The 23,910-nt window shown below is 47.5% G+C and overlaps 1 protein-coding gene across 9 annotated transcripts in view; it reads left to right on the forward strand.

The window, feature by feature from the left end:
• The window catches only part of LOC139060753 (collagen alpha chain CG42342-like), a 462,978-nt gene that overhangs the window by 297,995 nt on the left and 141,073 nt on the right, over nt 1-23,910 (forward strand). For all 9 annotated transcript variants that reach the window (XM_070539846.1, XM_070539853.1, XM_070539840.1 and 6 more), the window contains exon 3: nt 9,510-9,571. In XM_070539846.1, the coding sequence (XP_070395947.1) occupies nt 9,510-9,571 (62 nt within the window). The remainder of the gene's footprint in view (nt 1-9,509; nt 9,572-23,910) is intronic.

Here is a 23,910-nt window from a genome sequence, read left to right on the forward strand (position 1 = left end):
TGGCACTTCAGCGGCCCCCTTGTGATCACTGAAGTGCCATACGGTATTTACCAGCACATTTATTCACGCAGAACAGCATGACGTCCATTCGCATTGCCCTGGTATAGATAGAAGGCGTTTGGTCATTATAGCACTTGTCTCTTTCTGTTTTTGCTTTTTTTCGTCTACGGTACCTGCACGAACGAGACTTCACCGCGCCGTGTCGCTGCATGCATCGGAAAGTCGGTACTCCGGTCGCGTAAATACCCGCTGCAACCACCGACACTTCGACTAGCGAACAGGGCGACAACGCGAAGAGCACAGCCGGCACAAGACGAATCGTGTCCGGCCCTAGTTTTGACGCGTGGGCCAACGGGAAGAGCCGAGGAAAGAGCGCGGGCCACTGCCCGGTCGGCTCGCTGGCCGCCATCCATCAGGCGGACAAATGCACAGGGCACCCAGGGGTTTGTGACGGGACACCCGCATGGTGGGTCCGCCTCCTACCCCCGTATACACGCATTTTGTATAGGCGTCCGGGACTCCCGGATGGACCGGCGGCACGCGTCACGACCGGGAGCACGTCAGGGCGAGCGACGAACATGCGGGCTGCCGTGCAACGTTCGCAAAGATAACGCAGGCAGCGTTGTGATATCGACGAGCATTTCGAGGACATTGGTGCTGCGTGTCGCGCGGTTTCTGCGCTGCGAGCAGTGACAAGCGGCCGCGCGGTGCTGGCACCGATGGCACTGAAGACGGGCTGATTTCCTTCGCCCGAATCTGGATCTACGGGGTGGTAGAGTGGAAGGGATCTGCCGGAGAGAATAGCTAAGCGTGAGATGTCGGCAGTGTTGGCGCTTGTTATACGCACTTCTGAAATGCCGTCCCACGGGTTTTCGGTGCAGTGGCGCTTTGCTGAAGCGGATAATTTCCTTACATACACAACGCCTCCTCTAAGGCTGCGCAGTTGCTTTTATTATTATTATTATTATTATTATTATTATTATTATTATTATTATTATTGTTGTTGTTGTTGTTGTTGTTGTTGTTGTTGTTGTTGTTGTTGTTGTTGTTGTTGTTGTTGTTGTTGTTGTTGTTGTTGTTGTTGTAGCTTCCCCCCTTTTCTTGCGGTCGCGGCAAACGATGCATGTCGACGGCAGACAGCGGAGACAAGTGTAAATGTAACGTCCATCACAGCATTTACGCTTAGATTTAAAAGGGAACAAATTACAGAAAGTGTTTCTCAGCAAAGCGTATAATCAGCGACTTTCCAACAACACAGAAGCAGGGACATGTTCAAAACCCGTAGTACTGGCATCTAGCCAGTGGCTTAATGAAACTTCATGAATTTTAACTCGGACCAGGATTAATCCTGGCTTTGACTGCCGTCGTCAGAAAAAAAAGCGCATTTTCTGGCATCTCTCACTAAAGTTGCCTACACGGCATATTTATCTGTATCTCACTCTGTCTCTCTCGATCTCTCTCCTCTCCTCTCTCTTTGTGCTCGATGTTACTTCCGTTCTGCGTGACAAGCACATGCTCAGTAAAGGCTTATTTCAACACTATAGCATTTGAAAACTCCCAATTAGAGTCGCGGGACTGTGGGGATAGCAATTTATTATAAGAGTATAAATTTGTTCAAACTATCTATTGGTCTTTAACAGCCTCGGCCCATATTCACGGAGTCGGCCGTACTTTAGAGCGGTTCGTAAGCTTAGCCTCTTGCCAATCGTGATAGCGCACATAATATTCGCAGAGACAACACAACGAACATTTCGCACGTATGAAAATCTTCGTGAATTTGAACTTGGTAAGCTTTCTAACGAGTTGTTCGCAGCACTGCATCGCACTGCATGAACGCATTGTAGTACTGTGAAGTCAATGCTTAATGCTATCAACCTCTTTGGTGTACACAGTAACGTTGTAAGAGCTATACAGGGTGTCCCAGCGAACTTTAGCCATAGTTTCAAAATATGCGCATGCCACGTAGCTGGACAGAACCAAGGTAATGTTATTTGCGGTCGCTTGTAGATACTCGGATTATTATTTTTTCATACCGTACAATCAGATAATTAGCCTCAATATAATCAACTTCTGAAAAAGTGTCAATGAGAACATTTTAGAGCGACATGAAGAACTCCCGATACAGCTTTCTGTTGCTCAATACGCTCTACATAAAAGCTTTTCCGAGCGTGAAAGAAGCCTGCAAATGCACGCAAAATTGCCGCGCGACTGGCCGGTCGAGGCACTTTAAGTCTATTCGCGGGCTTCTTTCACGCTTGGAAAAACACTTTTATGTTGCACGTATTGAGCAACAAACCACTGGCTGAATGAGTGACCATTTCGCCTGAGTAATCGAAGCGAAACATTCGAATTTGCTGTCAGAATTTCTTCGTAACGTGGATCTAAATTCGCAGCAGTAAGCGGGTCCTTGGACAGGACATGAATTTCTACCTATTCCGGTGACTTGTCCTTTCCTTTCCTTTTTTTAGTCCTTTAGTCTTCTATTGTTCCACACATGTACTATGTCACATGGCCGAGGAGATGGGAGCCATGCACTGTATTGCGGCTTGACTAGTCACTAAAGACTTGTATCACTTTCTTTCTCGGCTCTTCGTCTGCGCAGAGTAGCGGGATAGATAACTTTTGCCTTTAGCCCATTTATCTGCATTCCTTCAAATAGTTACTCTTGAACGCAAAGGCAACTATCGCGAGCGCAAGATCCCTACCAGTGTGCTGAGCACCGTAATTCTAAGTTCAATTGTTCATCTATTGTTTCAGTTACCTCATATGCCAGATCTGCCAGTATTTACTTACTTTACGTTTACCATAAGGCCATGCCTATTGAAACTTCATTCGTGCGATCGAGATAAAACCACTGAATTCCGCGCAGAATTTCTCTTCAAAGTTGCGTCATTCCTCCCGTTGTTAGTCGGAAGCGTCTAGATTTGTTTTAAGCTAAAATTTCTCCTTCTTTGAAGTTCACAAAAGAATGCATGAGGTGCAGCGTGCAAAGAACGTTCTTCTTCAGGGCCTATCAACGCGTATTAACAGCCTCTGCTTAGGTCTGTTGACTGGGAAAGAAGCTTTCACATTTCATTTTCATTTTTATTTTCTGCTTCAAAAAAGCAGTGGACGTCGGGAAAAAAAGCCGTAACTTGACAAGCTCCCGAGGCATACAAGGTTCGTTGACAATGACACCATCGAGCATGAGCAAAATGAGAACAAGGTGAAATCAGAAGCCAATGTTTCGACAAGTGGACTTGTCTCCTTCAAGGCCACTTGTCGAAACGTTGGCTCTTGCTTTCACCTTGTTCTCGTTTTGCTCATCGCCTTGAATTTCCATCTCCCACCTTCCCCGTGTTTACCATCGAACATGTGGCACAAAGATGGAATGCAGAAACTGGAAGCATGATTCATATTCTGGTAAAGAAAGAGTACTTCTGCATTACTAAACAAAAACACCAAGTAAGGCAGCAGTACAAGATACACACAAATCAAGAAGTAAAATACAACATTAAGGGCTTGAAGAACGCAACTTTAGAAGAATATATACTGAGATAACGGCACTAATTTCATTGTAGCAAATACGTTGGCTGTAAGGTTAGGTAAAAAAGACAGAAAAGCCATGACAAGGTTACATAATGCGTTACAGAAGTGTAAAAAAGGAGACATTATACAAAAGCATAACAAGACGCTCCCAACTCATGCTGCATTTCAATGCACAATTTGAAGGGGAAAAATTTTAGCACACATGATCAAGGTATGATTAACTACTGGCACAGTTTGAAGAAAAAGAATGTTATCACGCATGATCAAGATATGATGTTTAGCTACAGGCAGGTTTCACTGCGTGGGCGCTATAACGTAAAACTATTCCAAACTCTTCTATTCCAATTCTGCAATCAGCCCTACGCGATTCGTGAAAAACTTTCTTGGACCACCCCCACTTCATCTGTTTGTCACGCGACGTCAGGAAAACCGCGATAACTCCCCATCTGATATGAAGTGTAAACACTGATTGTGCATGATTTCACCGCACAAAAGAAAAAAAATAGTTATTTCTGATTCGATGCCTTTTCGCCATTAGCCCTCGGCTTTTGGTCAAAAATTTTCGGGTTGCACTCATTTCACCTGCTTGTCATGAGACGTCACAAAATCGCAAGAACTCACCGCGTCAAAGTGACGTGTATGCGTTAAATATGCATTAACATGCCGAACAAACCTGAATTTTCTTCTGAATAGCCGCAGGCTGCCCCGTTCCGAAAGTAATAAAAGATGGCGGCCGCCGATGACTCAGGCACTGGCTACTCGCACCTGCCGAAGAGCATTGGTTTATTTGCGTGTAATAAAACTTTTTGCGGGGCCATGTAACATTTTCGAGCACATTCGGCACGTTTACGACCTCGTTCTGCCAACTCTTCTTTGCTGAGGATCCGTTTTAGCGTCATTCTTAAGCTTTTGTTGCATGCCGCCGCGATTGTCGACCAGCCACCTTAAGTTAAGTAAGGGAAAGCGGACCAATCAGAGACGCTGGCACCACCCTCTTCATCCGGTTATCGATTTTCAGTGCAGTATCTCGGCCCCATGAATCCGTCTCTACTTGAGCATGCTCCTCGCCTCTTGTGAGCCAATTGGATAAGACAAGCCTCTCAGTGTAGGCAATGTTATTCATTTTTAAAGCAAACAAAAGTGACCTCCTATGAAAGGGAAGAGCGTTTGATTGGTCTGTTAAGACAACCCTGCGGGTGACCGCCCGATACTTGCGTCGGCGGTTACGCAAATTTGACGTCAGGAGATTGGAATAACAACATTTGGAATAGTTTCACATTGTAGGGCCCCGTATTTCCGCAAGCTGCATATTTAACTTTTAACCGGTACTTCAGAAAGGACCATCCAAACTGTACACAAAATGAGAAAAACACTTATCGAAAGAATGCTCGGAGGTCGGCACAGCTGCACCTGTTAATATCAAGGGACGCATCATAGAAGCGGTTCAATCATGCTAAAAGATAACATTCAAGCATAAGTTGCCCATATTTAGTCCGTGGTGTGTTAATAGTGTAGTGCCCTGAATGGCGTAACGGGTATGCCGGCGACAGAAGTTCTAGATTAGTTAGTTTTGACTGAGTTGAAACGTTGCCCTGAATTTCCTGTTTCTAGCGCAAGCACAGACGTATATCGAAAAGACTGAATATTCGCGGTACATTGCTGTCATGGAGGAGGTCTGCGGAGGGGTGAACATAAGGTTGGTTGAAGGCAATTCTTAAAGCCTTCTTTTGAAGGAGGTAGATTTTTTGAAGAGTGGTGTACGGAGCAGTTCCCCATACTAGGTTCAGTAATGGAGATTTCACATGAAAAGGGTGTGAAACAGAAGCAGTTTAATTTTAGGCGAGAAAAAATGGCTCGTGTCATACTTATAACATTTTGTTGTATATTTGCGCCAATTCAAAAGAAAATCACCCCTAGCGTGGCTTACGTGCCTGGACTTAAATGTGCCACAAGAAAAAAGCCCATTGGATGTGTAAGCTATGCAGCATCTGCATAAAGTCTCAACAACAACGCACCATTGCGCGAGAAAAATATCATGAGCCCATAGTTATAAAACTTTTTATCTTGCGTAAGTGACCACCCTAATTGGTCAGCGCCGGCAGGACCGCAGGGGCCGACAATTTCCGACAGGACCGACCGTGATAACGAGACGATCGCTGCGGCAGTGACCATTCATGAACTGCAGCTACGTAACCTTAGTGATTGCGAGTCCTCGCTATTTTGGACACCTCCTGATGTAGACCAAAATTCACCATGTCAGCATCCAAAGCACCAGTAAACGAAACTACTTACAGCGTATACTGCAGTCATATCCATACCCATATGGTGAGAAGCCCTCTATTTTTTCTCTCGTTCACCGACTAGTAAACGTATGACTCAATACCGTATAGCACCGGTCGCGGATGCAGTACGAAAGTAAATGAATGAATAAACCTTTATTTAAAACAGTGACTTGTCACTCGAGGGGGGGGGGGGGGGGGTAGGTCCCTTAGTCTATGAACCCTCTGGCCTGGACCCCCCGCCGGGCCCGGGCTACGAGTTCGCGCTGGTAGACCAGGTCCGGCTCGGAGATCACAATCTCCCACGCTTCAGCGAGAAGGTTTGGGCATGCGTCTGGAGCTGCTGGCGGCGTCGCTGTGATGCTCGCTCCGCTATTCTTGCATTGCAGTACAAGGTGTGCCAGGGTGTCTGGCACGTTTTAATGTGGACAGGTGTAGCTGTATAGCGTCGGTAGGAAATGATGAAATAAGATGTCGTGATTGAAGGTATTGCTTTGTAGTCGCCCATAGTCGCTGCCTTCGTCTCTTGTTAGTTTTGGATATGGGGAAGGGTATACTCTACGTCCAAGCCGATAGCGCTGCAGTAGTGCTTGATAAGTTAGTGCTATGGTTTCCGTTTCCTCCGCTGATGTAGGTGGGTGGGACGTATCTATAATCTCGTGCTGGGAGGGCGGTTCTTGCGCAGGCCGCGGTGTGTGCCGCTTCATTCCCTTGAGTCCCTCGTGTCCCGGAACCCACATGATGCAGGTGTATGGGAGAGGAGTGTCGCCGCGTTTCAGTATGTTGATCGCTTTGATGGAGATGTTGCCCTTCGTGTACTTGCGTGCAGCTGTTTGAAAGTCGGTGAAGACCACTAGCCATCCTCGCATTCGCAGCGGTACGAAAATAATCGGAGTTTTTGAAGGATCGATATTAGGGGCTGAATGCAGTTAAGAAAAAAGTTTGAGAACGATTAGCTAATTTAATTTCTCTCTTTTGTCGTTCCTTTTTTCTTTCTGTTCGCGTTGTTACCTCTTTTATCTTATACCATACACAATTTTCTTCCTTATTAAAGATCTAAGTGAACACAGTAACCCAATTATCGCCATAAACTGATAATGGCGATTTAATTTCTTATGCAGAATGCAGGATTGACGTCCTTATGAAGGAAACCATCGACTGCTGTATCGGATGAGTGCTCGCGGTGATGGCTGGTATTTGTCAAAACTCGGCAACAGAGGGGTTTTTCGAAAAGGAAAGAAAAAATGTCCCAGTTTCGCCCGAAAGGCGAAGCATCGATTGCGATAGCAAGTTAGTAGACAGCTATACGAAGTAAGAATAGTAGCTTTATCGGCCATATACAATTGTAAACATTCGTTTACTTTCTAATTTAACAAGCATGGTGTCTCGCGCGCATTATCAAACAGGAACACATCGCACTCGTTGACCGCGGAATCTCGCTGTGAAAACGCCGCAGTGAGAAAGCGCGGCAGCAGCAGCGAGCGAATTGACCTTCGCACTGCCTCTCGCTTCAACGCGAACCAGGTGGCCAAAACATAGCGCGCAATTGACTCTGTCCCCGTCGCAGATCGCTTTCAAGATAAGCAGCGCGCGGCCACTCCATACACAGTAATCGCCAGAGTAGAACCCCCCCTCCCCTGCTCTGCCCCCGCCATCGTCGGCTCACACTCGCATGCTTTCATTGCACATACAGCACACGGCGCGCGGCGACAATCTTATCGCCTTTGGACTTTATGCGGAACATTACGGCGACGCCGACGCCAACGGCAAAAATGTGCCTGGAGTGTCCCTAAATTGCTATCGCAATAAAAATTTAAATAAAAGCGAAATGCCCGGCACCTAGAGGAGGCCAAAATTACGCGCACCGGTAAAAAAGGCGTACCACTTAATTAGGATTCACAGATACAAATAAGAAAATAAACTTTATTAAAGAGAATGGTCCGGCAGTTTTTGCTGTGGTGGCCTCAGGTGGCGGCTCGAAGTCCTTGGACTCGGGCGGCATCTTCGACTTGCCGGACGGCCAAGAGCTGGTATTCCAACTCCACAAGTAGAATGCAAACTTTTTTTGCGTGTTATAAGAAAGAACGGAACTTTTTCTTTAATTTCGAAGGTACCACATGGCGATGATCAGGAGTATGCACGACCAGAGAATTTTAGCTGCAAGTAATATCGGGCTGCCTTTTTAGTGAGACTGAGCAACTGTAATGATTATATTCCAAGCGAACTTGGACCCGTATTCACAAAACTTCTCTTATTGTTAGAGCGTTTCCTTATTGACCGATCACAGGCCGCTGTATAGTACCTAAGAACTTGTCATAAGCAAGCATTACACGGTTTTAACATGACTTAAAGAGAAGGAAAACTCCAACCAATGCTTAATGTAGTTGAAGCTTTCCTTCTCTTTAATTCAGTTGTCCTGAACCAGGCAGATATCTGCCGAATGTTTACCTATGGCAGTTTTAACATGTATGGAGTTCATTCAAACATGCATCCTATATTTTCATCAAACACGTTCGGCAGTGATGTGGGCATGTCGAGTGTCTGCAATGAAGATTTCGTCATCCTCTAAAACATAATATGTATTTGTATTGCTTTAATAGTGGTGCATAGCCACTGTATCGTGCGCACATTTCGCAAGCTTTATTTCATTGCGCCCGTGCAAAGAGCCTAATTAATTATCACACACTGACGACTATATCACTGAGTGCAGACAACGCAGAGGAAAACATGGAGAGCCGCATTTTTTCTTGACAAGAACAAAATGAAAAATGACGCGTTCGTTCTTCAGCCTGCCTTCGCAATCACTTTGAAAACAGGCGCTGGACGGCTCAAGGTGTACGGCCAGGCGTACAAGCGTACGGTTCAAGCGACTATACCAGAACAGTCCGGATTAACCGAGAGATAATAGATTAAAGAGGAACTGTCCGACTGGAACTAAGAGCGCAAATAGCGGTGTATGCGGGCTAATACCACGCTAGAAGGCACGCATGCACGTGCCCGAGAAATTCGCCTTGTCGGTGCGGTTGATCGTAAAACGGTTCTCTCATTCCCAATTCACTAAGCACGGTGCAGCTGAAGGGCAGTGAACGAAGCCTCATATAAACAAATGGCCGACCACCCGTCGCTTATTCCGAGGCTCGTGCACTCTCTTCAGCGCCGGTCGTCCTTTTTCTTTCCTTTCTCGACGACTAGCGAACACGCCGTAAGCAGCACGCGTACCCCGAAAGGGCACTCTGCACAGTATGCATATGCGAGTCAGCTGCTGCTGCTGCGCTGCGCCTGGATGCCCTCGCGCGCTTATTACGGGAGCCTGGTCGCCGCGCAACAAGTTAATTGAACGCAAACAACCGGCTGGCCAGGCTGTCTGCCTGCCTACCTATGCGCGCGTAGCAGCAACGTATAAAGCGACGACACTTGCTGTCTCCGGCAGAGCCTACTATATATATCTCTCTCCCATTCCTCTCTTTCGTTTCTCACCTCGGAAACAAGATTACGCAACGTGTCCCACAGCCGCACACAGCAGCAAAAGAGGACACAGCCGCGCGTGGTGCGCGTATCGACAGCGACTGTCGCCGGAGCAAAAATGAACGTCTCCCGGCGTTCGCGCGGGAGGTAATTGGGCGCGTCAAAGGGGTACGGGTCTCTCTCTGTCTCTTTCCAGCCTCGGTTGCTCAACGCCGTTGTTCTTCTCTCTTAACGCAGGTCCGCCCGGGAAGCGAGGCAAGAGGGGCAAGCAGGGAGAGCCCGGCGAGGCAGGACCGCCGGTAAGTGCCGTGGTGTGTTTCTTCTTCTCGGGAGCACCCCTGCCCCCTCTTCGTCCCCAAGGCACTCCTGTTGCTTGCACGCGTGCGCCGCGGGCCTCGCGGGGCATTATTCAAATTGTGGTAAACACGCGAGGTTCGCCCCGTGGCCGCGCATGAAGCGGACCACTATTTGCCCACTCGTTAAAGCACGCGCGGCTGGCCACAGGAACGTCCGCGCTACGCGCGGGCACGCCAAGGAGGACTCGGAATGAAAGGCACGAGTTTATCTTGCCTTCCTTTGGCACCGTGCGCGTGCTGTGTGCCACTGCGGTGCCCTCTTTCCGTGCTCGTTAGTAGCCGCTCTTCTTTGTGCTCGGCGCCCCGAGGCTGTTGCGGTGTTTGCGCTTCTTCTCGGCTTCCCGCCGGATGGTCTCCCTTATAGCGCTGGTTCCCTGCTCGTATATTGTTCATTCTTGTTTTCTCTCTCATCCGTGTGTATCCTCTTTTCTCATTCACTGGTTCTTAGAAAAAAAAAAGGAGCAAAAGAAAACCTTGCGCGCATGCATCAACGCTTCAGGTTGTCTTATTTCCATACATTAAACATTAATTCCTCATTCCTGGTGACGTATAATCGTGCCGCGCCTGTGATAGTCGTCGAGGAGTGTAACCCGCTAGTGTTCGGGGTGCGAGCCGAGATCTTGGGCGCGTAAAAATTGCATCAACTGGTCGAAGTTAATCCGCGGCTGCGGAGGGCGCAGCCGCGATTCCTCGCGGCCCCACGAAATCTCGTTTGCAGTGCAGCGTCGTGCTGGGACTGCGTGCAGGCGCTGAGGACGTAATGCAACTAAATCCGTTTCGTTTTCTCCCGGTCCCCCGCAGACTCGGCAACACGTCCATAGCCTGCCTGTGAACTCGCTTCGTCCATTACCTTGCAGAATACGTGTGGTAATGAAATTAATTCTACCAACGAAAGTGCGCATACATTGTCCTTGCACTCGTCGCGAAATGAAATGACGCGCGAAACTGTAGTAACTTCACCCGCTGCATTTGCTGATTAGGCTATAGGCGCATTTAAACGACCTTTGGACTCGCCGATTTTAGTACGTGCTCAGCGAATACGAACGGCGCGGTTTGCGGATATTTTACGCATAGCGCGATTCGATGCCATTCATTCGCGCGACGACGCCAGAACCACAGTCTGAATAGGCTGTTATACCGGTGCCACACGAACACTTTTGATTGCGACCAAACCCGATCCGGATCGAAATTTTCGACTGCGATTGGCTCCCTCGCGCAGCTTGGCGCGAAGGAGCCAATCACGACCGAGGAATTCCTTCTGGGATCGGGCTTGATCGCGATGAAAAGTACGCCGTGTGACACCCGTATTATAACTCGGCGCCAAGTGCAGCAGCTATCGCACTATTCTCGCAGCCAATGGGAATTTAGGCTGCTACAGACGCCGGATGTCAGCCTTTCTGCCCAATGAGCTATTTGGCACTTTCGCATCAAGAAGACAAAGAAAAAAATTCGTGTCCTAATTACGCATGGCAGGTCGGGTGTTCTGACAGTTGCTCGGGCAGCGCCAGGCTTACCGGACAATCCACCGCGTTTGCAACGGCAAGAGCAGAGGGCAAGCATCTGAAAGAGAGGAAACTGCCGCTGTGATCTAAACGTGTATAGGGCCACTTTGGGTGTGACTCCGCGTGTTCTTTCTCGGCGGCGTGGGATCCAAACACGGCCGCGGCGGCAGCATTTTGATGGGGGTTAAATGCAAAACCGCCCGTGGTAGTGTGCATTGGGTGCACGTTAAAGAACCCCAGGTGGTCAGAATTAATCCGGAGTCCCCCCACTACGGCGTGCCTCATAATCAAATGGTGGTTTAGGCACGTAAAACCCCAGACTTTAATTTTTAAATTTAATGTCATGAAAAAAAAGCAAATTGTCGTCCACCCGAATGTAGCTCGACGCTACCAAGGAAACCACCAGGTTTCTCAGAAAGAGGGTTTCGCGGTTGAGGCAAACTTCGTCCCGGTCTAAGATTTGAACCCAGGACGAACGCCATTTCAGTGCGGTCGCTCTACCATTCGATGAACGCCGTGGCCGCTAAGCCACCACGGGGATTTATCCGGAACTTCGGCCTAACGTCGCCGGCTATGCCTGGAGAGTAAAACAGAGAGCAGGTGGGTTTAATCAGCAGAAAGGAGGAGAAATTGGCCGGCCTTTATTTAGGCTATAGTCTATATAGGCTATAGTCAAAGTACAAAGGTCCCTGTACCGTGATCGTCTCTCTCTCTCTCTACCTCGCCATTCTAGCTAATGCAAGAAACTGGAACTGGATCCGTGTTTCTTTTTTATTATTCTTATTTGAACATGTTTATTATTGACTTCGTCAGTGCACTCGTTAATATCGCTTGTTCTTGCGTTCGCACGCGAGGAAGAATCGTTGTTTCGTACGAACTACACTTTGGGTTCCGGCCCTGCGCTTCAAAGAAACCTTGTCTGCTGTGTAACCGATTGGCCACACGTGGTCACGCAGAAGTGGAGTTTTCTGTTAAAAAAGAAAAATGACGGCAGTCTGCGTCTGATCTCAATTGCCGCGAAACTCGTTTGCCAAGATATAGTTTCTAGCGTTTGTGTAGCCACCGCGCTACAGACGTAGATGTTGGTTTGCAACGTCGCGTCGGACTGCATAACAGTTCTGCGTTGATGTCGATAACTTTTACGCGCCATTTTGTCGCTCGAATTTGTCTACTGTCGTCGATACCTTCCGCTCTTCAAATGCAAGTTGCTGCGAAAGATTCAGAAAAGCTGAAAAACAAAAACACGAAATAATACGTGTGCGCATACACGAGTACAGTAATTGTACGATAATGAGGTGAAAAATAGCTTAGCAAATAGCGGTAGCTTAGCAAGCAATAATAACTTAATATGCAGGTGTGAACAAGAAAGTTATCAGAGTTCAGAGGAAAAAGAACGTTAGTAACGCAGGGACTACTGGCTTTACAATTGGCCAAAACACCCCAGGAGAAAGAAAGCAAAGACGAGAAACAAACGTAGTTGCTCCACACAAGCGAGGACAACGAAGATGTTGACTGAAAAGGTAGTGTTTTGTCAGGTCGACAACAAAGTAATAAAATCACATGACATAATCGTTCCATTGATTCGTGCGTATAAACAGTGTTGAAAGCAGGCAGTTCCATCATGTTACTGCATTCGGAAAATAGACGCTTAATTAATTAAATGTTGGGTTTTTACGTGCCAAAACCACTTTCTGGTTATGAGGCACGCCCTAGTGGAGGACTCCGGAAATTTTGACCACCTGGGGTTCTTTAACGTGCACCTAAATCGAAGTACACGGGTGTTTTCGCATTTCGCCCCCATCGAAATGCGGCCGCCGTGGCCGGGATTCGATCCCGCGACCTCATGCTCAGCAGCCCAACACCATAGCCACCGAGCAACCACGGCGGGCAAATATACGCTTAAAAACGTTAGTTATGGTGCTACCGGGTGTTAAACGTACGACGCGACGTCCTGTTCGCCGCTCTGTAAGCAAATATAAAAATGTGCGCCTGCTTTACGTTTGTTTACCAGAAAATGAACGTTAGCCTAGATTTACTTTCCTTCTTTTTTCTTTTTTCTTGTAGGCGCCATGCAGCTACAGTGTCTCAATTATTTATTTTTTCAGTCGGCGGCCTCGGGGTCACTCGCAATGTGATCTTGAAAATAGAATCTTACGGCTTTGCATTAAATCATACCCCGCGCATCAGTGAGCTGGAAACGATTGAGCACGTCGATGCGTTTTATTGTAAGGGTCCCACTTGGTGAATGCTAATTAGAAGTCCGGATCTGGTGAGAGGATAATAGGGTAGTTAATATAGGTCCCTGTTGTGAAACTTCTGTTAAGCAAGGACCTGCCTAGGACTGACGTTCGCCGCCGCCACCGCATAGTTAGACACGCCGGTCGCTATCTTCAATGCCCTGCGCCAAAGCACCAGCCAGTCAGGGCGTACTAGTATGAAGAAGGCTTGTGGATAGGGGCCGTAGTCTCTGAGGCAGCTTGCCTTAAGTTGTGTCTTTTAACTTTCATGAAAATATAACTGGGCAGGTTGATGCTGATTCATTCTTGAAGAAGAGCTGAAAAAATTAATACCCAATGAAATCCATCGAAACAAAAGACAACCGCTGGCTTCATGTTGACTTTCTGCGTAATATTCAAGAGGTTGCCTAATGAAGTTACTTTTCTTAGATTTTCATGAAAATTGATATCTTGCTTTTTTTGGCATTAAATTCTTGGTTACAGAGATTGAACCAAGTCTTGAAGAGAGTAGAATTTTGGACCCGTTGTTGATGCATATTTGACTACGGTGAAACGCAATAGACGGTACCAAAGGAAGGCGAAACAGACGGGACGAGCGCTATTAAGAACTGTCACTGTCTACTGCAACTTTTTCGCTGCAGCAGGACAGTGCGCGTGTGTGCCAAGGACACTCGGAAAATAGCAACAACAAAAAAAAGCAGGCGCAACAAGGCGAGACAACAAAAAATGCATACAACGCCTGCACTATCTCATGTTGAAACGCGATAATTGTGAAGCATGTGTACGCCGTCAAGTGCGCACAACTGGCGCTGGAGGTATTAAAAATGGGAAATAAGAAAAGAGAAAAAAAATGAGAGGTGTGAGTGTACCTGCTTAGCTGTGGCTACCCATGAATCACGCTTCTTTGTTTAAAAGTGCCACTGAAGCCACGCTAATGCACATATTGGATCCAGAATTTTCTGTTAACACCGCTAAAACAAACCTGCGTTCTAATTTTGTTTTTCCACAGCCGACGACCTCCCCATTCTTCAACCGTGGATAGCAACCACAACTCTCGTAGCGTAAAGCGTGATTCGAGCCTTCTCTTGATTTCAAACACCTGAAGTGCTGCTGCAGCCTATCGTTCAGCCTGTGGTTCATCCACTTTGAGGGAGTAGATGTGCTGTTGAGATCTTATTGCAAGAAACCACGCAGTGGTGCGATTATCGATGAAGAGGTACGGTACTTTATGGAGAAGTAACTGGCCCTTGTGCTTCCATATAAATGGCGAGGCGTCGCGGTTCTGCCCTAAGTGTTTTTATCATATGAAACCTGCAGAAGCGGTCAACGAGAACTTCGTGCCCACGAAGCTGAAGCCAGCCAAGGCCAAATGGGAAGCAGTGGCATTCACTGATCGAATGAACCTTCGTGTGTTGCAGAAACTAGTGAAGGACATTTAACGAGGTTCTCTATGAGTGTTTTTCGCGGCAAAAACACACAAGGACCTGTGCCCTTTGGGAACCATTGTGTCCGAGAAGGGCAGCTGGCAGGCTGTCCTGAGTAGATACCTGCTAAAGCATCTCAACAAGTTGTCACCAGAGGATCCCTTCTAAGTCAGGGATGGCCGGCACTGCAGCATGTGGCAATTGCGGTGACGCGGAAACAATTTTCTGTGCCAGTGACCGCAGTACAGTGTGCAGAGACAATCGCTTTCCGTCGTGCTGAACCAGTTGGACGACCAGCCTCTGTCGGAAAAAAGAATTTTGAAACGTCGATGCGACTTGACAACGCACCAGAAGGCCGTGCAAGCGCTGCTGCGCTTCTTGAGATCTACAGGCTGGGTGAACGCCTGTGATTGGAGCGCCTTTTCTGTTGCCTGTTTTCTTTCTTTTTTTCTCCTCTCTCTCTTTTTCGTCTTTACAACCCCTATATCGCCCACCCCAGTGCAGGGTAGCAAACCGGAAAATCGCCTCTGGTTAACCTCCCTGTCTTTCCTCTCTCTCTCTCTCCAGCAAGGCATCAGAGGAGCGGACTGCGGTACGTCCAAAGACATGGAGAAATTATTTTATTTTATTCCACATGAAGATCTGTTTCCAGCCGTGTGAGCGAACTCATTGACCTTACGGCACGGTTGCTTTCAAAACGAATGCGGCGTGTCTAAAGAGGACCTCCTCGAGCTGTCGAGGTGTTATCTTGGTGCAACCTTAATTTATTTCGAAGACAACGTGAACATTCATAAGCAGGCTATTTGTATAGGATCTTGCGTAGCTCCTGTCCTCTGTGAATTTTTTTAGCCAGCTTTGTCTGTCAACTCAAACGTCAGCTCTACGCCGCCAAACTAGGCGTAGTAAAGGTACTTACGTACTATAATATGGTTTTTACATTTTAAACCTAGACACACTGACAGTCTTAACGATCGTGGCTATGTCGGTCGTAGAAATTTTTAACAAGTGTAGTCTTCCTCCTCGCGGAAGTTCACGTTTGAGATCCGGCAGGCCCATTCCATTCAGTTTTAGACCTTCGCATATATTTTAATGAAAATAACCACATGTATCTGCTGGGCTTATATGCCAATATGCAAGAAAGCCATTTTACCCTTTGATTCCTCCCATTCGAAAGTGATTGAAAGGGGAACCACTAAATCAACTTTCAGGTCGGCACTTTTCAAGTCCTGCCCACACAGGATCACAGAAAGATTCGGTCACCAAAAGTAGAGTAGCCAGAAATTTCGTACGGGAGGGGGGGGAGGGGAGGTGGCGTTGCAGCTCGGCCTCCTCCTTATAGAATTTGTCAAGGGATCAAATACATGAATAATAACTGCAATGCCATTACAAAAGATGCTGCAAACGAATTTTTGAACGCTATGCACTGTCACGACAAGTAAAATGTGTATTTGTTCATAAAAGAGTATACTCGTATGTCCCAGAAATTATTGTGCCCGAAATAACTGACATGAATGCTTCGAAGTTTTGTTTGTATATACAATAAGTGAAGGAAATATCACACGAACTTTAGAACTATATCAGATCGAAATCAGCAAAGCACTGCATGCCGCTGATATGAAAGATGTAAAGGCCGTGAAATGAAGAAGTTGAGGACAAATATTTTAATGAAACCTTTTCATTCAAGAACCTTGTATACATTTTTCTACATATGCAACGGCCAGGGAAAAAAATCTCAATGACCTTGTCCTTTGTTTCAATGTATTGCGCAGGAGGAGCTGTCACCAGTCGTGTATTGTAATTGCACCGAAATTATAGTCGCAACAGAGTGCACATATAATAACCATGAGTTCTGCAAAATATACGAGGTCGAGCGAAACGAAAGTGAGCCAATGCGAATATATGACAAATGGGGTAGTTTATTTAAGGTAGTCTCCACGAGCATTGAGACACTTGTCCCAATTAGGACTAATGCGTCGCGTGATTCCCGTCTCATAAAGCTCCTTGGGTTGCTGCTTCAAAATGTCTGTAACTGACTATTTGACGTCATCGTCCGACGCAAATCTGGGTCCCTTGAGCTGTTTTTCCAATTGCCCCAAATTGTGGAAGTCGCAAGGCGACAGGTTAGGGCTGTATAGCGGATGTAGCAGCGTTTCCCACTTGAGCTTGGCAGTTTTGTGTTAACCATATCAACGACGTAGGGATGGGCATTGTCGTCGAGAAAGATGACCCCATTCGTCAATTTTCCTCGTCGTTTCTTCTTGATTGCGACACCCAGCCGATCCGGCGTTTCACAATATCGGAAACGATTGATAGTTTCTCCAGGTTTAGCAAATTCGATCAGTATGGCCCCTGACGATCGAAAAAAAGAAGTCAACAACACCTTTCCAGTCGAATAGACGGCCTTTGCTTTCTTTGGGGTTGGTGAATTCGAATGTTTCCACTGTAAGCATTGCCGTCATGTTTCAAGCACTTAATAGTGGCACCATGATTCGTCTCCGGTGACAATTGCTAACTATAAGTCGTCACCCTCATTCTGATGCCGGATCAGATGAGTCAAGGCAACGCCGAACCTCTCAGTCTTCTGGCGGTAGTTCAAAATCTTGGGCATCCGTTGCGCACAAAAGAGCCGATAACCGACATGTCAATGAATCATGGTGTGAACCGAACCGTGATTGATGTTCACACGCTCTGCCAGTTCATAGATGCTTCTCCTCCGTTCTTGTCTAATCGGCTCATCAGCCTTAGGGGTGATTCCACGGTGGCGTTGGCCCGGTCTTCGATCGTCTTTACAACTTTCACGTCCTTCTTTGAACCGTTTCCTCCAACGCTTCACAGTGGTCAATGAAACGCAATGTTCAACGTACACGGCAGCCATACGGCGACAAATTTCTTTTAGGAAACACCTTCAGCTGTCAAAAACCTGACAACAACATGCTGTTCAACTTTCGGAGTCTCCATTATGTCACACAACCATGCTCAACACAGTGTATGAGAGCATTAAAGAACCTTTATCCTCACACCTGCGTGTCACTTTTGTGAATGAAAGATGCCTGTGGGCTATGCGCATGCTTCTCAGATAATGAACAGAACCATTATTGCGCGGGTTTGGTTGACTCACTTTCATTTGACTCGCCCTCATGCATTAGAAATGCGAAGATACAATGGAATATACAAATGCGAAGATACAGCTTGATAAAGGGCAAAAAACTGTCACTGGAAACAAAGTTCACTGCACGTGTACACAAAACCTCGCAACAAGATATTTAAATATTCGTATAAGTCTCCAATAAATCTACGTATCTAAGAAAAAGCAATGGTATATAATGCGTCAAACAAGGCGAATAAACATGTTGCGCATTCACAGATTCAAAAGATTCAAAGATCACAGAATCCTTATGCCCGCCCCTCCTCCCTCCACTCCCCCGATGTATCGCGTGCGACTGATGGCGGAGTGTTTCCTTCCCGCTTTTCTCCCTTGCGCACACAAGACTAATCCACCATCGCCGGCTCACCCATGGCTCCCTCCCCCTCCTTTCACTCGTACATACAGCATGCTTCGCGCGGTCACGATGTTATCGCCCTTGGGCTTTATACGGAACATGAGGGTGACGGCGACGGCAGGAATGCGCCTGGAGTGTCCATATAATTGCTGTCGCAATAATATGAGAAAAATATCCGGCAACTGAAGCGTCCCGTGGCCCATTACTTTCCGCAAAAGAAGTAAGAGAATCGAACTTTCGCCATGCGACAATTCGCTGCACCGCAACAATGTCACTTTTTTTTTCTTTTTTTGTGAGGCGGGGTCACTGAAATGAAAAAAACGCAAAGGAAAGCATGCTGGCCACAATCAAATGCCTACTTTGGGCACCTAATGTGGCTACCGAAGGAATATCGAAGAAAACGTGAGACGCTTGGCCCACAGAGGACCATGCGCATACTGCTAGGTATCCTACAACGACGAGACAAGACTTTCCGGAGAGGTTGCGCTCAGTCCCCACAGTGATGGCGGCGAGCGACCATTGTTTCTTCTACTTGTCTGATAGCCAAAAAGCGTCCAAAACTCTGCCAGGCGAGAATCTACTCGGCCAGAGAAAAACGAACGCGCACTGAACTGCGCCACGTGGTGGTCGGGGCAACACGAGAAAAACGCATGCGCTCTGGCTGGCTCTGGCAGCCCGCGAGTAGCGAGAACGAGAAAATTGAAGAGACTCAACGTGTCCTCGCGCATAAAAGTCAAAGAAGAAAAATAAATGAGAATGTAGTTACCTTTGCTGTGTTTGTGTCTTGACATGGATGCTTTGGTGCAATTGAAAAAGAAATTTGGCATTCTTTTCTGTGACATGACGGTACAAACGAACCACAACAACGCTTCATCTCATTGGACCTCGTGGCGTGCTTTGTCAACTTGTCTGATAGTGTGTGGATTTGGCTTGTCTTGTTGTATGGTCCGATGTACGACTTTAGAAAAGTTAGTGCACCTTTGGCGTCAAATTTTTATAGCAACATTAAACTCACAAATTTCCGGAACTGAAAATCTAAAGCACGACTTTGGAAATTTCAATGTACCTTTCGCATCAAAAGATTATGAGAACTTTATACCCACAAAGTTTCAGAATTGAAATCCATGCGCTCCGTAGATTCCGCGGCCTCCGCGAGGTGCCGCGATGAGCCCGCTTGCCATAGAGTTACTGTATATGCTACCGCAGGTAGCAGAGTTGCGCGTCTGTTTTATCCCGCCGCTAGCGCCCCTATTGGCAGAGCGTCATCACGTGGTAGTCAAGCAACCGTGCATTGCGGAGAAGCAGATGCCCGGGCCAATTTTTGTATTTTCCGACGCCGCCGCCGCAGCGAACTGGACTGACACAAGTCAAATTCAAAGTGAATCCGGCCGATCTTGGCGTCCGCTGTTCGCGTGCGCGCTACCTGCGGTGCAACAACACGACGTGCGCAGCGCATCTCACAGTTGGTTCATCGCAGTGTCCGCGCAGTGCCATCGGAATGATATAATGACCGGGTGCTCTGCTCCCGTCTGCACGGATCGCTCTGAAAGCGGAAAAGCTTTTTATTCGATCCCATTCAAACCCATGCACCACACTGCTTTCACAGAACTGTCATAAAAAAGCCAGCTCACATTTTCAGGATAATGCACTGCTTTGGTTGCTGTTTCTGAACATAAAAGAGGTTACACAACTAAGTAAAGATATTTAATCTACTACTGCTTATGTGAAGCAGGATGCAAGAGGAATTAATGTCGTTATTTACCATACGGTAAGGGCCTTTACTGTGTTTTGCATTATTACCCATATTGTAGCTATGTCAATCCTGTGAGAGAAAAACTTTCACTACACTACCACAGAAGGTTACTTTTCGAATCCCTGCAGTGAAAAGGCACATAATGAAATGGCACTTGAAGGCGTGGCTGATATCCAGTGCCTGCTAGTAGGTGGGTACGTTTCTACAGCAAATTTAATGGGGTACCAGAGTCGAAATACTAATAGTTGGTCATTGATTCACCAGTAATATTTAAGACTGCCTACATGTTGAGAGCTTTGGCACATAAGCAGGTATGCCTATTGCAAAACCCAGTGTCCAGTGCAGCGCCGGATTATGGGCCCAGTGCCGCGCGCTGGATGCTGGGCAGGTGCGGCGTACTGGGAGGCACTGGGTACTGGTGCGAAAAACAGCTCTGGCGCGTTAAATACGCGATGCCTGGACACCGTATATATATGTTTTGAAAACAGAAAGAAACAGAGAGCATTTTGGTGCAATAAAAAAAAAACAAAAAAAGAAAAAGCTCCGACCCGGATTCGAACGTCGGACCTGCAAATCCCAAGCCCGATACTTTACCACTACGCCACGCCAGAACCTGAACATTGCGTGTGATTTTTTACGTCAAGGACCAAGAAGCAGTTTTAGTTTCACAGAGATCAGTCTCGCTAGATATGGTAGATGCGCTATCGCCCAGCAACTAAAGCTCACGCCTGTACCACAAAGAAAATTTTGCTGTTCATATTCAGTAGCTTGCTCGGAAGTGCCACAACACCGATTTTCACTTGCGATTGGCATTTTAACTTCGAAAAAAGTCCTAAATGAACAGCCGACCCGGGACGCTGTATGGGCTGTTACTACCGATTTGGATAGCCGTTTGTTGTTCTTCACGCGAAGGATATGCAACGTTTTCTTAGTTCAGTGATGCCTTTCAGTCGACACGTCTGTCTATTCATATATCTTCGTCAGAGAAGCGCAGGCTAGGACTGTGATCCTTCGGCGACAGCACATATATACCTGTGTTCATGACGCGTCACATCGGCGCTCATCGCTACTTGTGCTGTTTGTGCGCTCATGCTACTTGTGTTTATTTAAGGACACTGATGCGAAAGCTGAAATATGGTGATTTATCCTTGTTAGACTTCTTGATTCCTGAGCCTAAACGCGCCGAGAGCGTGCAGACGGACTCGGCGGATACGCTTGGCATAAGCTTCGGTGGGGACCGATCTCGGCGCCTTTTCTTGACGATCTTATTCAGTGAGCTGTTTCGATGCACTTTGTTTGCGATTAGGCGGAAAATCAGTCCACAGGCGATGCAAAAGCGTCCACGGTCGATCGACGATACGGTAGGCATGTCGCCTGCAAAAACAGAGTGTGGCTTCGCCGCATAGATTTGGTTGCTTGCCAGGCAAGATGGCGGACCTACGCGCAACTCTGCTACCTTTGGTAGCATATACAGTAACTCTAGCTTGCCATAAAGCCCCTCAATCTCCCAAAGTAGCGCCATTCACTTCCCTCCTCCTCCGCTCGGCGCGGCCTCGATGGTGGCGCCGCTGGTGGTGGGCCTGCCGTAGCAGACGACGGCTAACACGCTACGGGAGGAAATCCGCGGAAAAGTTCGTTCGAGTCCTGCGGAGCAGTTTTTTCAATCTAGATCTTGCTTTGTCAGTCGGTAACTGGCCTTAAGAATGTCGTGTCGGATTTGCGGAAGAAATAGAGAAAAGCACCATTATTCAAGGCGTATTTAAGGCGTAAAGCGCGCGCACGTTGAAAGTTCGTGTTGCTGAAACACGACACAGGCACGCGGTGTGCTCAGACACGCGAGTAATTACCAGAGTTTCAGGTTTTGACAGCGCGAAAGTATGTGCACGTGGTTTCGTAGGTTAGTTTACGTACCTGCAGGATGCTTTTGTTCGGCCGGCGCGTGAGAGATTCCGACTGTCTGCGGTCAGCAATGCCTGGCAGCAGGGCCGTTTCTGTTCCGCGCCTTTTACAGATGTACGTAGCTCATGCACAGGTTGTGGTGGCCATGAGCAACGTTTTCACACATAGCCGGTATAGATAATTTTAACAACGTACCAGCATATGAAATCGTTATTTATTTATTGCAGTGCAAATGGTTATAATTTGATAGAAAAGAAAGAAGGAACTTGATGGGACAACTGGAAAGAGGCTCAGAAAATAATTATCCCCCTCCCTCATTGGCACCAGCAACACTTTTGTTGAAGTGCTAATTTTATCTCTGTGTACTACGTGCGTCTGTATTCTTTTGCGTTGTAAGTTTTCACAAGGAAGCAGTGTTGCGTTAACTGGAACAGTCAAGGCACACAAGACAGAAGAAAAGTTGATTCTTGGGTTTTACATCCCAACACCACGATCTCATAAGGCACGCCATAATGGGGGCTCTGGATTAATTTTTTTTTTTTGCAGCTGGGGTTCTTTAACGCACCCCAATGCACTGGACACGGGCCCGTTTTGACACGGGCGTCAAAAGAAGAGGTTGGAGGAGCCGTGTCACTTCACAAAGCCGCGCGTTCTTTGCCACTTGCTCGAAGTCAGCCCGCCCGATCTTGTGAATCCACACTTTTCTTCGTTTTGCGTTGCGCCCGGCGGATGGTAAAACAAAAAGCTTTTTGCCGTCACTAGGTCTGTTGTGGCAACCGTAGGCGCAGCAGCACGGCATCGCAATTAAGCACTCGGCCCTAACACATTGTATAAAACTACCGCGCTCCTTCAAACCGCCTGCCGTACTTCGTCGCGCAGGCCCAAGAATGGGGGTCGCAGGCCCAAGATTGGGGGTCGCAGCGCGCTGGAAAGAAAAGATATACAAAAGCGCGGCGCCTGCTCTGCGCCAGAAAGAAAAAAATATACAAAAGCGCGGGCCCGCTTTCACGTGACACAGATTGGCCAATGGGGGAGCGGAGGAGGCTGGGGCGACAGGAGGAGTGGAGGAGGAAGCGCCTGGGTGAGCGGGGTGGCGGAAAGATCTAAGAATGGCGCTACTTTTGGAAAATTGAGGGGCTTTAGCTTGCCATCAAAATGCCCTTCAAACTGTGCTCGGTTGAGGCTCTTTGCTTTACGATATGTGACTCCCGGTGCATGGGTGTTGCCGCGAAATCCAACCCGATTTCGCAATATTCGCGCTGAAATGTCTTTTCGAGCATTTAAAAGGACATTCTAGACATAATACAGCATGATTTCCGCCGCCGGGGGTTGTTTTGGTCGGCGGTGCATAACAGCACAAAAAAATTTCGGTGTGTGTGTGGGGGGGGGGGGCTGAAGCTCCATAAGCCTCCCCCCCTCCCCCCCGCCCGGCTACGCCCCTGGTCACCAAGTCGCAAGGTTGCAGCAGGCGGGTTTCCCGCGTCCGGCGCTTCAAGCTGTTGCCTAATACCTGCGCAAGGAGCCCGCGGAAGACATTGTAGGATACCCTGCCGAATAGGCGTTTGTTCGAGGTTGTGCTATATGTGCATAGGCGCTCGCACAGCTTAAAGAAAGTAGCAGGGAAGCATGGGGTGGATCTTGTGTTTTGTGCGCCATGCAAGTTGACACAGCTGTGCAAACGCGTCGCGGTAAGACCTGTAAGGAAATACTATACAACGAAACACGAGTATCCGTATGTTCCATGCGCTACTTGTGTCCTGTATAGAATTACTTTAAAATGCGGTCGGGGTTACTTGGGACAAGCGGGACAATGCCTGAACGGCAGGCTGTGACTGCACTTTAGGTGTTTGAAATCAGGGGACGACGACGAAGTTACTCAGTGCTAGAACGCACCTGTGCCAGCTAGCCAGTTTTTCGTCAAATTTTCATCAGTCTCTGGAGCGCTTTCCGCGTCCTGGCTTGAGGTG

The sequence above is a fragment of the Dermacentor albipictus genome, chromosome 1 (genome assembly GCF_038994185.2).
Source record: "Dermacentor albipictus isolate Rhodes 1998 colony chromosome 1, USDA_Dalb.pri_finalv2, whole genome shotgun sequence".
Lineage (NCBI taxonomy): Eukaryota > Metazoa > Arthropoda > Arachnida > Ixodida > Ixodidae > Dermacentor > Dermacentor albipictus.